This window comes from Trichoderma citrinoviride (assembly GCF_003025115.1).
Source record: "Trichoderma citrinoviride strain TUCIM 6016 unplaced genomic scaffold BBK36scaffold_2, whole genome shotgun sequence".
In the NCBI taxonomy this organism is placed as follows: domain Eukaryota; kingdom Fungi; phylum Ascomycota; class Sordariomycetes; order Hypocreales; family Hypocreaceae; genus Trichoderma; species Trichoderma citrinoviride.
Window position 1 is genome coordinate 1798927 of NW_020194710.1, and position 11870 is coordinate 1810796.

Below are 11870 nucleotides of genomic sequence, written 5' to 3' on the forward strand. Positions count from 1 at the left end.
TTCTATATATACGGGCAAGTAATAGCGGCATGTTATTCGTTCTCGTTTTGGTTTTGTGCACGTTCACCTGCTTTTTATATAGCCACCTTTGATCATTGCATTTACTTTGTTAGGCGGATATGGGAACTTTGCTTGGGTTCGGGAATGCATTACTTCTTTATTCTTCAATGATCGGTAGACGAAAAGACTCAGATCAAACAATAGACAGCACATGGCATTACAGTACAGCACAAACTCGTCATCAAGTCGTTGATTTTCAAAGGTCTCCCCCCTTTCCATCTATGTACACGCTCTACCTCATCATTTGCTCTGGCTTCTCACCCTCACTCTCACTTCGCAGCGGAGGAACCAAGTAACCGTTTGTGCTGTATAAATCCATTCCGTCCCGTCCAACTCCAGGTATGCCCGCCTTTCTTTTTCCACCGTCCACTTTCTTTTCAGAGAATCCCTCGTCGATCAAGTACGTAAATCTCAAACGGAAGAAGCAAGAGTAATCTAGTCCGGTAACAAGAAGCCTGAGGCTAAAGCCAGTGGCTCAAATCTCCACGTCAATCTCCAAATCCAGCGCTCCAATAACATCGTCGTCCATGATGGGCTTGTGGATCGTCGGCAGGCCCTTGCTCTCAGAGTAGTGCTTCTCTTGCAGCTTCGCCAGGTGCGACTGGATCTGCGATGACAAAGGGCCCTTAGTCCCGTTGGTCGCCGCGGCCGAGCCATTGTCCTTGGGAGCTTCGGGCTTCTCGCCGACCTTTTCGTTGACGTCGTGCACGAACTTGGCCTTTGTTCGTAGTCGTCGTGAGTAGTCTTCCTCAATGACCTCGCCGCGCTTCAAAGCCATCTCAATCTCTCGCGCCTTGGCCTTTTCCTTGAGCTGAGCCTTCCGGACCGCTTCCTGGTTGAGTCGACGGTTCTCTCGGTTACGTTCCGCGAGTCGGTCCTGTTCCGAAGAAGCTTTGGTGGCCTCTGGGTTTTTGGACGGTCCCAAGCTAGTCTTGAAGGCAAGCCGTTCCCTACCAAGCTTTTCCAGTTCCTCTTGGAGCTCCTCCACCCTTCGGTCATCGCCTCGCTGGGTCGCTTCCTCGATGAGATTGGCAAGCCGCTGGCGCTCCTGGGGGTCAAAGCGTCTACGCAGCTCGTTGCGCTTCGCCAGTCGCGCCTTGATCTCCTCGTTCGTCCACTTGTGATTGATCAAGGCGTTAATGTCATCAATCTTGTTGACGAGGAATTCCTTGGTAGGCAATGCCACACCATCGTTGTGGCACGTCACTTTGTATCGGTTCAGTTCGGCCTAGATGTCACCTGTCAGCACGGTGGTTTGCCAATGGGCAGAGTATGAAGCTGAAGCAATAGATAGTACCTCTGTGAATGAGCCACCTGAAGCCGCAATAAAGGGAAACTCCTTGACGGCCTTGCCGTGCGCGGCCTTGACGTACTGGTCAGTCACGAAAGACCCTTGGGGGCCGTTGAGAGCGTATGGTCGGCTGGTTGTGAATCCTGCAAGGCATCATTAGCACATGTAGCAAGCAAACTGCATCGGGGATAAAGTCTCACCCTTGATCAGAGCCATGCGGTATTGCTCGATGCCAGTCTCAGGGTGGGCACCCAGAGCGATACGGATGTAGCATCCAGTGATGGCCTCCTCGAAGCCAGGGGTAGAGCAGACTTGCGCAAACTCGTTCCGGCCGAGACGGACCCTTTCGAAGTCGCGAAGCTCTGGTGGCGGCAGCTCCCTAGCTGCAGCTTTCTCCGGCGAGCGAGTGCGGGTCTGTCCAAACTCATCGTCACTGTCCTCTGGCTCCCTAGACTCCCGGCCATCTGGCGACACATCGTCCCTCCGCCTCTCTCGGTCCTCTTGCCGCCTCTGCTTCTCAGCGCGAGCCCGGCGAAAGGAATCAATGGCTGACTCGCTGCCCTTGGCCGTCTTCGTCCTCGATACCTTGCGCGCACTGTCCTCGAGCTCGGCCGTGTCGGCGCTACGCTTCTTCTTGACCTGTTTGCGCTCCTCAATCTCCACGTTGTTGACCATCTGTCGCAGAAGCCGGTTCTGTCGCTGACGTTCTATCTCAGAAACTCGCTCCGCGATGATCTGCTCTCGCTCGACTTCTCGCATGGCCATGATCTCAGCCTTTTCCGCTTCGCTCATGAACATGCCGTCGACGGGATACTTGTCGTCATCGTTGGCACCGGCGGCAGGGGCAGAGCGTGTCGCGCCGCGCGCAGGCTCCGCATCAGAGTCGGACTCATCCATCGAGGCTGATTCTAGGGAGTTGTGTGAAGGAGCATCGGATCTGGAAAGGGAGGGACGGAAGAGTCGCACGTTAATAAATGCCCGATAATTGACGCGGAGGGAAACTGAGTCCATTGTGAGGAGAAACTGAGTGGCCGCGACACCTATTGTTCGCTTTGAATGACCCCCCCAGCTGCTCGGCAGCACAATAAGAAGTGGAATCACTTACGCCTCGCCCTCATCTTCCGAATCCTCTTGTTTTGATCGCCGCTTTGACTTGGTCTCTGGTGATTTGGGCGTCTCATCGTCGGAAGCGGGCGGTGGCGACGCCGACGGCTCTCTGCTCTCGCTCACGGATCCCTCTTCGTCCGAGTCACCGCCCGCAAGGGCGAGGAGCTCGTCATCGATATCGGCCATGATGGTAGTCTTTGACGTAGTCCCTGTGATCAATGGCCGAGAGATGCCTTCAGGGGGTGGAAGCGGTGGCGAGAAGAGCCCGACGTTGTTGACAGCGATCAATGGGCAGCAAAGCAAACGCGACGGCACTTCGATTCGAGTCGAAGGATGAGGCGTCTGGACGCCTGAGAGCAGAAGAGGCTGATGGAAAGGTGATTGTAATGGTAATGCAGTTCCTGTATATCGCTGCCGACGGCCTTCTGAAGCCCACGATTCGCACAGCAAATGGGCCAACAGGAGAGAGTAAAGGAGAGGGTTAAGGGAAGAGAGGCAGAGACGCCTCAGAACCTCAGCGCCTTTCCACCACTGTACAGCGACTCGCTGCCAATTAACGCGACTGCGCTCGTGGCGGAAGATTGTTAATCCGCCGCGGATGAGATTCAGCCAATCGGTAGCCTTGCCGTATGCAGGCCGGCATCATACGTGCATGGTCCCAGTTCTTGGAGTCCATGATGCCGAGAGAGCTGCTTCACTGGTGATGCAATCAGTAATACCTCTCTTTGCTCCTTGATACCTCGGCAGTCCTCCCTGCTCCCAATTTCACAATGGCGCCCGCTCGGTGTCTTTCCCGACAGGCTACCGGCCTCAGCAGACACCTCCTCCGAGCTCCCTCTCGCCCGCTCTCCACCAGCGCCGTCCTCCGAGCAGCCACATCTCCATCCTCCGAGAATCCGAGCGCAGAATCACCAAAGAAGAAGCTCAAGCCTCTCACCCAAGAGCAACGCGACTTTCTCTCCTCCGCCGTAAGCTCGACCGCCCTTTTCCACCAATCCCAGCACCCCAGACCCTCCTCATAACAACATACATTCACTAACCGAGCACCATCAGCTCCGAGTCAACCAAGCCGGCGAACTCGCCGCAACCCTCATCTACTCCTCCCAGACCCCCGTCATCACCCGCAAGCACCCTCACCTCCGCCCCCTCATGGGCCACATGTACGACCAGGAAGCCGCCCACCTCACCACCTTCAACGACCTCATCCACAAGCACCGCGTCCGCCCCACGGCCCTCTACCCGCTCTGGTCCGTCCTCGCCAGCGGCCTCGGCTGGTCCACCGCCGTCATGGGCCGCGAGGCCGCCATGGCCTGCACCGAGGCCGTCGAGACCGAGATCGGCAGCCACTACAACGAGCAGATTCGCTCCATCCTTGAGATGATTGCCCAGTGGGAGGCGCAGGGGTACGACGTCAGCGGCGAGATCAAGCAGCTCGTGGATACGCTCCGCCGGATACGGGACGAGGAGCTGGAGCATCTGGATCATGCCGTGGAAAACGACGCCAAAAAGGCAGAGCCTCATTGGCTGTTGACGAATGTTATAAGGGCTGGGTGCCGCGGTGCAATATGGGTGAGCGAAAGGGTGTAGCTGACGGCTCTGCAGCTACTCGGCATGTGTGTCAGAAGTGTATATAGATATATGCTTTTTTGTATTATTATCTACGCCTTCGCTACCAGTTTGCGAGGAATAAAAGCGTACAAAGGCTTTAACAGGCAGGCCTTGGAAATCTATATGGATTTGTAAAAACGCGCCACCAGGGCTGAATAGCTCCCAAACTTACCTTTACCCCAGTCAGACTTGTAAGCTGGCTTCACTGCCGTACGTATGTAATATAACCTCTCTATCCCGCTGTAAATGCCATGCATTAAGTCCCTCCGTCGCTACTCGCTGTGCCGTCCCAGTAAGAAATAGAATGAGAGAAAGAAAGGTCAGGTCAAAGAAGACAAAAGATCGATTAATTACTGTAAAACATGCGGTTAGCCTCGTCGTCTTCAAAGATGAGATTGTGAGCCATCGGCACTTACTAAATGGCAATCGGCGCCACACCATCCACCTGGTAGCCCCAGTTCCCGTTGTGCTCTTCTGTGAGCAGCCAGTCGTAAGGGAACTCGACCAGATGGCCTTGTATCAGCCCCAACAGCTGCTCGGCCTCGTTACGCGTAGGCATTTCTTCAATCAAGAGCCCGCGGCGGCTTCCCTTCGTCGTTGCTCGGCGACGGCGCTTGACTGGCGCGCTGCCAGACGGCGTCGGAGGAGGAGCGGCATTGGTGTCCTTGGACGTCGGCTTCTCCAGCGTCGAGAAGTTCGCTCTACGGTCCTTGCTCTTGCTTCGCGAGACTGGCTTCGAAGAAGGAGAAGAATCCAGTGCAGGGAATGGCACTTCCCCTGCAGCATAGACGGGCGAGGGCGGTTCTAGTGAGCTCTGGTTATCCGTTGATCCATCCACAGGCGGGGGGCGGAGAGCCGGGTCCGCTGCATTGCTGCCCCAAGAAGCTGGTTTCTCGGTTTCTTCCTCCTCCTCGCCTTCAGGCAGCTGGATTGTCGGCTGGTCGCTATGCTTAAGTACTGCCTCGTCGCCCGTGGCAGCAGCTTGCTGCCGGCTCGTCTCGCGACGGAGCTCGTTTTCATTCCCGGCAGAATTGCCCTCCATTGAGGCGCGGAACTTTGCGTTGTAGTCCATGTATTCACGGTACTCAGCCCAAGTGCCTACCTTGGAATCGGGCATGCAGCGGAAGACTCTGCGATAAAGCAGTGTATTGTTGCGCGCGGCTCGATTCCAGACTTCGTCCACAAATGTTGAGTCCAGCGGATCACGCATGCAGTCCTTGTTAATGACCGCTGGTAGAATGTCCGCTGCCATCGGGTGGAATGGCTCGTTGGTCGGACGACCTGTCTTGGGATCAACATGAGCAGCAGGGCCACCAATGTTAGTGTCATCAAGAACAGGCAGTGGCACCGCTGGGGCGCCCGGATTCAGATCTAGCTGATCAGTCCTATCCGCTCCATCCCGGCTAGCCGGGGGAAGAGGTGCGGGCGGGATACCAGACTTATCGTTGGGCTCTTGGTGAGCCGAGTGCTGGTGCGGATGATGCGACTCCGCGAGCCCCTTGCTGCTGTGTAGGAGCATCTCGCGGCCATCAACCACAACCGTGTCGAGGCCCTCGTCAACGCCGGCCTCTTCCGCTGACTTCCAATGATCCGGGCCGTACCCTGACACATCCAGCTGGTGTCCCACGTCCGTGACTCGAGGGTCGGTCTCGGCTTCTTTGCCCTTCACAGAAGACGCGGACGAGGACGAGGTGGTCTCCAGCTTCACAAGATCAATATCGTGGTTGAAGCTAGGCAGACGAAGGCTGCTTGCAGGCATCACCGGGCTCTTGGTCTTGGCCTCGCCGTCGCTTGCGCTGGCCTCGTCGTCGCCGCCCGGCGTGGCGCCCTCTTCGTATATGGCGTCCATGTCCCGCTCAAAGGCGGACTCGTTCATCTCTTCTTCCTCCCGCTCTTGTTCTAAGATTTCATCCACGTCCAGGCCAAGATGCTCTCGCATCAACCTCATCCGAAGAGTATGGGCAAACCTGCCTACTTTGTACGGCTTGCCGGCCATGGTAGACGATATCATGTCGGTGTCGCGGACTATGGCCGCAACTTCCGAATCTCTGCTACCGAGCAAGGACCGCTCGTTGATGTTGGCAGAGCCAATCAGCGCAACCCTATCGTCTACGATGATGGTCTTCGCGTGGATATAGAGCTGCTCGGTCACAAGAACATCATTCGCCATCATACCCCATTGTCGAAGGGAGTAGAAGCTAATGTAGTCTTCGGGTTCGATGCCTGCGGCGCGGAGGCGGCCAAAGATCGAGTGCTCTCCGCGGCAGATGCTGCGATATTGGCACATGACAATCAATCGGACGCTGGTTCCTTCTTGCTCGTCCACGGTATTCTGGAAACCCGGCATGAGAGGGATGAGGATGACGGCTCGCCAGTCTTCATTGTTCTGATGAGCGCGAATGATGCGGTCAACCAAGGCATCTCCGATGCGATTGACGATCCTGGTCCCGTAAGCTTCTGTGCTCGTAATAAAGAACTGGTTCTCCATATAGACGAAATGGTCCGACTCCTCAATCAGGTGGACGTAGGCTGTCTGGATGCTGTGTTCGGTTTCGTCAATCCCCAGTGACCAATTGGACGCGGACCTAAGCATTTGCACCTCACAGGTACCCGTCAACCCAAGGGCCTCGAGGTCCTCGAATTTCGCGTCCGGGGGTGGCAACAAGAAGGGTAAAGGCCTCGTTGGCTTTCGACCCCGGCGAAGGTAGTTCCATCGCTGAACAAAATGGCGAGTCAGGTCTCGAGCGGGCTGTCCGACAACTTGCATTGAAATGTCGTGCCAAGGCATCCTGGGAACCTTGCCCCTGTCGTACATTTCCTCATACGGTTCGTTGAGGTTGAAGAAGTCCTGGACTCTAGGGTTGGAATAGTCTTTTCCGGGGAACAGCTGCACATGCTCGGCGTCTTTGGGCATCTCAGATGGCTCGAATCCCGTCGGCTTGTCGTCAACGATGGGGTGCTGCGGGCTGTCCCAACGGCCAAAACAGAGGTCTATACCGCCTAGGAATGCAACGTCGTGGTCGACAATGCAGATCTTTTCGTGGTGGGCGAAGAAGAACTGATTCTTCTTGAACTGGTTGGGGGATCGTTGGACGAAAATGTTGGGATGAAGGTTGAGGAGCGAGAATTTGGTGTATTCAGAATCGATTGGGACAGCCGCTTCCACATTTCGATAGATAATCACAAAGACCTTCACGCCTTCCCTGGCCTTCTTCTGGAGCAATCGATCCAGTCGCCATTTCTGACTGATGCAGGCAGGTCGGCGCATATAGAGCTCGGGACTCAGCCACCAGTCGTGGATATAAATGACGTCCCGAGCCATGTTGATGGCTCTCGACACATTCCACATGTAGTCACGGCCGTCGACCAGCCATTGTGCGAAGACACCGGTCCGAACCGGCGCAAAGCTGTTGAACCGCTTCTTCTCATACCAGACGGTCTGCTTCAGCATTTCGTTGATGGAGTCTTCAAACTGTCGCATCACCGACTGGTAGCGAGAGAAGAGCCGGATTTTCCGATCTGATGTGCGCATTTTCAGAGTGTGGTGTTTCTCGGGAGATGGCTCCATATTCAAGTCGTCTTCGGTGTTCTTCTCTTTGTTCTTGGAGCCGAACCGTTTCAGCGCCTTTTTCTTAGAAACAATGCTAAACTTGGTGTCGACAAGATAGACATCGTAGATGTTCATGTTCTCCGGCGACTCCACGCACACAATGTAGCTCTGCCTGACGAGGAACCACTTGCGACTTTGTCGAGAGATGACTTTGGCAGGCGTCAGAACGTGACGGAAATCAAGGCCCTTGGACATTTGGAGGTGGAGGTAGCCTTCTTTCCCGTGGTAGCTTCCTTCGGCAGCGAGACGAACACCCAAGGCTGACAGTTCGAGGAATCTGCAGAGACGATTGCTATCGGCCCTGAACATCAACCATCGAATCATCTCCGAGAGATACTTTTCCAGAATGCGCCTCTGCTTCTCGACATAGCGCTGCCGGCGAGTCTGCGTATCGAGGCCCTGGTTTCCCTCAGCAACAGACAGTTCGCCTCCGTCAGTGAAGCCGGTCGATCTTCGCCGCATACCGAGGAAGTTGCCTCGAGACTTCTTTCTCGAGTGATGATGAGGCCCTTCGCCAGCGTCTTCTGCAGCCGTCATCTCGGCACCGGTCTCCTCGCCACGACCGCTGGCCTGGTCGTCTTCCTCGCTCTCATCCCCCTTGTTGCGAGCACCACGAAGGTAGGGGAACGCCGAATAAGGGAACTTGGGCTGTTTGGGACGACCGCCGAGATCTTTCCCGAGCATGTATTTGTCGTTATTCAGAGCAAACTTGTACCGAAAGTGCAGGTTATAGATGTCTCTGATGGTTCTGATCACACACCAGTTCATCCGGCTTGGGCCGCTGCCGTACTCCAGCTCGATTGTGAAGATCCAGTGACGTTCTTTGTCATCGTCCGGCATGGGCTTGCTGTCCTTGATCCTCAGCTTGAGCTGTTCCAGCAGAACCGGTATCCTTTTGTTACCATGTTCGTCCCGCTGTATCATACTGGCAAGCATCAGGACAGCGGGAGCGCCAGCTCTCAGCTCAGCCATCAGCTCCGCAGACTTGTAGTAATCGAAACGATCGTCCTTCTTCTGTCGGAGCAGCTTCAGTGTGCTTTTCACTTGCTTCCACTTCTGGGCGCCGTAGCTAGAAGCTCGTTCCGAATTGAAGAAGTGCCTCTTAGGGGTAAGCGCATCTCCATCAGACAGGCCACCGCCGCCAAAGACGGTGATGCGGCGCAGATGGCCATTGCGTCGGCCAACGACGGCAGAGTTTTCCATGTCATCCATATCGTCCTCACCCGGAGGGCTCATTGCATTACTCATAAAGGAATAGCCTCTGCGGAACGTCTTTCGCCGAGGGTTATCGCGAATTTCGCCGTCAGACACGGCATGGTCGTGCTGAGTGGTATCAGGCATGCTTGCTCGGCGCCTGAGCAGGCGATCATACGTGCTGATTGCATCCAGGTCGCTTGGAAACCGGCTGGGATTCGGAAAGTTGGACACAGAGTGCTTTTTGAAGCGTCTGCTCTTTCGCTTATGCTTCTTGCCAGCAGCGGGTATAGCAGCCTCATCTGCGGTCTCGACATCGGCGTCGGCGTCAGACTGCTCTCCGTTGAGAGCTTCGGGAGCTCGAGTCGTGACTCTGGAGACTGTGGGAGAGTTGGGAATCGACAAGGAGCCGAACTCAGAGGAGAACGTAGGTCCATTAAGGGACTTTGGCGTCTGGGGGCCGTTGGCTGCGAAAGCCTTGATCTTGGACATGAACCTCGTTCGGGACCGGGTGGGCGTATCGGGCTCTTCCACGGGCATGGACTCCGGAGGCTGGAGGGGAAGCTCATGGTAGTCGGGCTGAGCAAACTGAATACTACGGCCCCCCTCCGGTTGCAAGGTCTCCTGGGTGCTGGAAACAAGCCCGGCTGGTATGTCTCGCTGTTCTTGGGGCGGTAGCTCTTCAGCTTCGGGTTTCAGCTCCCCAGAGCCCAATGGCGACGCATCAGGGTGTCTCTGTCCATTATTCCAATAGTCGCCGGCCGTCTTAGGCGATGCTCTGCCGCCCAGCTGTTGCTCTGATGAGTTGGGTGTCGCAGCCAACAGACCATCGTTCGATTTTGGCGGCTGGAACCGGGACTGTGATTCTGCGTTTGCGGGAGATGGAGCATTGGGGGTTCTGGTCATTGGCGAGACGGACTCGTCCAGGCGATCGGGAGCCATAGTGACGTGCCAGTAGCTCGGTGCTGTGCGAGGTGAGGGGATGTGGTAACGGAGACGGTATGTGGAAGGATGTTGCGGCCGAGTACGTGGCGAGTGTGCTTCTGTCTGGCTCTGCTATCTCGAGACTCGTAGTCGAACGCAAAGTCACCGAGCAGAAATGTTTCAAAGAAGGCAACTCTATCCGAATTCGAATCGCAGTTGTGTCACGCAACTGGACAGACGGTGGAACGACTGCGGTCGAGCGTGGGAAGATGTTCTGCACGCGACGTAGAAGCTCGCCGCAGTGGCCGAGGCGGAAAAGGGAGGGACCGGTCAAGGGTCCTGTCTGCTTTTCATCAACAATGACAGGCGAGCAGGCTGATATCGCTAGGCATGTGATGCGACGAGTGCCGAAATTGAGGCTCGTAAACGAAGAAGCAGTCAACAATCCCCGAGCAACAGTCGTTGCTTCACGTGGGGAAGACAATGGTTGAGGCGAGTTCTAACTTTCGTGGTGGTGACGATAATGACCGAATGACCACCTCCTGTGGCACAAGTCTAGCGGCAGGGGGCCACGGGCGTTATCGATTAACGGACGTAGCGTACGGAGACCGCTGTAGGGGCACATTAGCGGAGTCGTTAGCACCTCCAGGGGCGCTGCGTTGCGCCACATGGCTTCAAGTGCACCTTGCAAGGCCACCTGGGAATGCCACTCTAGCAGGTCTACCCCGTACTTGATGTTTCAATGCAAGTCAAGTAGATGGGGTGGCATTTTTGTCTCGTAGATGCGAAGTTGCTTGCTTGTGACAGGATTGTCTTCATTGTCAGTGAACTGGTAAGCCGCCGCAGCAAGAAAGGGGAGACGCAATTGCGACTATGGCCAGGAGTCGCCGATCTGATATTACTCGTATTCCTGAATAGGTAATATCTTTGCAGCGTAATGATGTGCAATGAATCAATGGAAGCTCTAGAAGCTATCACTGTGTCACCACAGACCTCATGTATTGTTCTTCAACTTTCTTCAGATAATCTCAGTGTTGACAATCAGGTACTCACCCATCCAATCCCATCGTACAACGTAGCCCTACATTTTGCCTCTTCATACACTCGAAGTATTACGAAGTAGCGTTCCCAAGTTTTCTCCCCATGTTTACCATATAAGAAGAGTCAGAGGAGAGCAGGATGTCTTCAGTATCGTCGGTAGCTGGGAGAAGAGCCAAGCGAAGGGATCTTGATTGACTGACGCCGTACGTATCAAACTGGAAAACCACGGTAATTGTACGCCAAGGCAAAGCCAGACTGTCGCCAAAGGAAGTATGGGTAGACAATGGCTGTGACGGTGCCCATGTCTTGAAGACAAGAGAGAAACATTCAGCGCACACAGATAGAGAACAAGGCTCGCAAAGGCAAGGCAGCTGAGGTAGTTATAAACACATGCTCCCCCATTGGATGCCAACTTCGGTTGTCACCATTGGGCCACGCGATCGGCTGCAGCATGCGGCATCTGCTGTGCATGGCATAAAGAGCTGTTTGACAGATCCGACAAGGACCAATAACCGCCCAAGATAGCAGCTGAACCTGATCTGATACTTGGTGCTCCGGGGTAATCTACATGTAACCTGCATCGATCGGGTCGGCGAGACTCGCCGCTTTAAATAAGCAGTACTACTGGGTTAGTATCGCGAACGCTACCTTACCTACATACATACCTCACTGACGTATCTCCTTACCTCTATATGTAATAAACAATCCAGAACGCAGGACTTCATTTAAACCGAGGTAAACAAATACCAGAATACGCGTAAAATATCCAGCATTGGTCATCGCGTCTCACTCATCCCCCCTTCCTGACGCACCGTGTACGAGCCCGTCAATCCGCCTGAGGCTCTCGTATTACGATCAAGAGTACGACCCGCCAGTGATACGAATACGGCCGGAGATCTGGCAACAAGAGCCGCTCAATGGGCCGAGTTGGAGATCCATAAAATCGCCCTCCGATGCCTCGTTGCCGGCCACTTAAACTCGAGGAGCCTTAAATCCTAAAGCTGCTAATGCCAGAATCCCGCGTATTTCCATACC

General features: G+C 55.0%; 3 protein-coding genes across 3 annotated transcripts; 1 reads left to right on the forward strand and 2 right to left on the reverse strand.

Moving 5' to 3' along the window:
* Positions 1 to 535: 535 nt before the first annotated feature.
* On the reverse strand, positions 536 to 2362 carry BBK36DRAFT_1110748 (hypothetical protein; the record flags this gene model as incomplete). The annotated part of the gene is made up of 4 exons (XM_024889623.1): positions 536 to 736; positions 818 to 1288; positions 1358 to 1494; positions 1552 to 2362. The coding sequence occupies 4 exons, from the start codon at positions 2360 to 2362 to the stop codon at positions 536 to 538; spliced, it is 1620 nt and encodes a 539-aa protein (XP_024753116.1).
* Positions 2363 to 3228: 866 nt separating this feature from the next.
* On the forward strand, positions 3229 to 4045 carry BBK36DRAFT_1156354 (demethoxyubiquinone hydroxylase; the record flags this gene model as incomplete). The annotated part of the gene is made up of 2 exons (XM_024893919.1): positions 3229 to 3426; positions 3512 to 4045. 2 exons carry the CDS (start codon positions 3229 to 3231, stop codon positions 4043 to 4045), a joined length of 732 nt encoding a protein of 243 aa, XP_024753117.1.
* Positions 4046 to 4481: 436 nt separating this feature from the next.
* Positions 4482 to 9410, reverse strand: BBK36DRAFT_1110382 (phospholipase D; the record flags this gene model as incomplete). Its single annotated transcript, XM_024889581.1, has 1 exon — positions 4482 to 9410. One exon carries the CDS (start codon positions 9408 to 9410, stop codon positions 4482 to 4484), a length of 4929 nt encoding a protein of 1642 aa, XP_024753118.1.
* Between the last annotated feature and the right edge of the window lie 2460 nt (positions 9411 to 11870).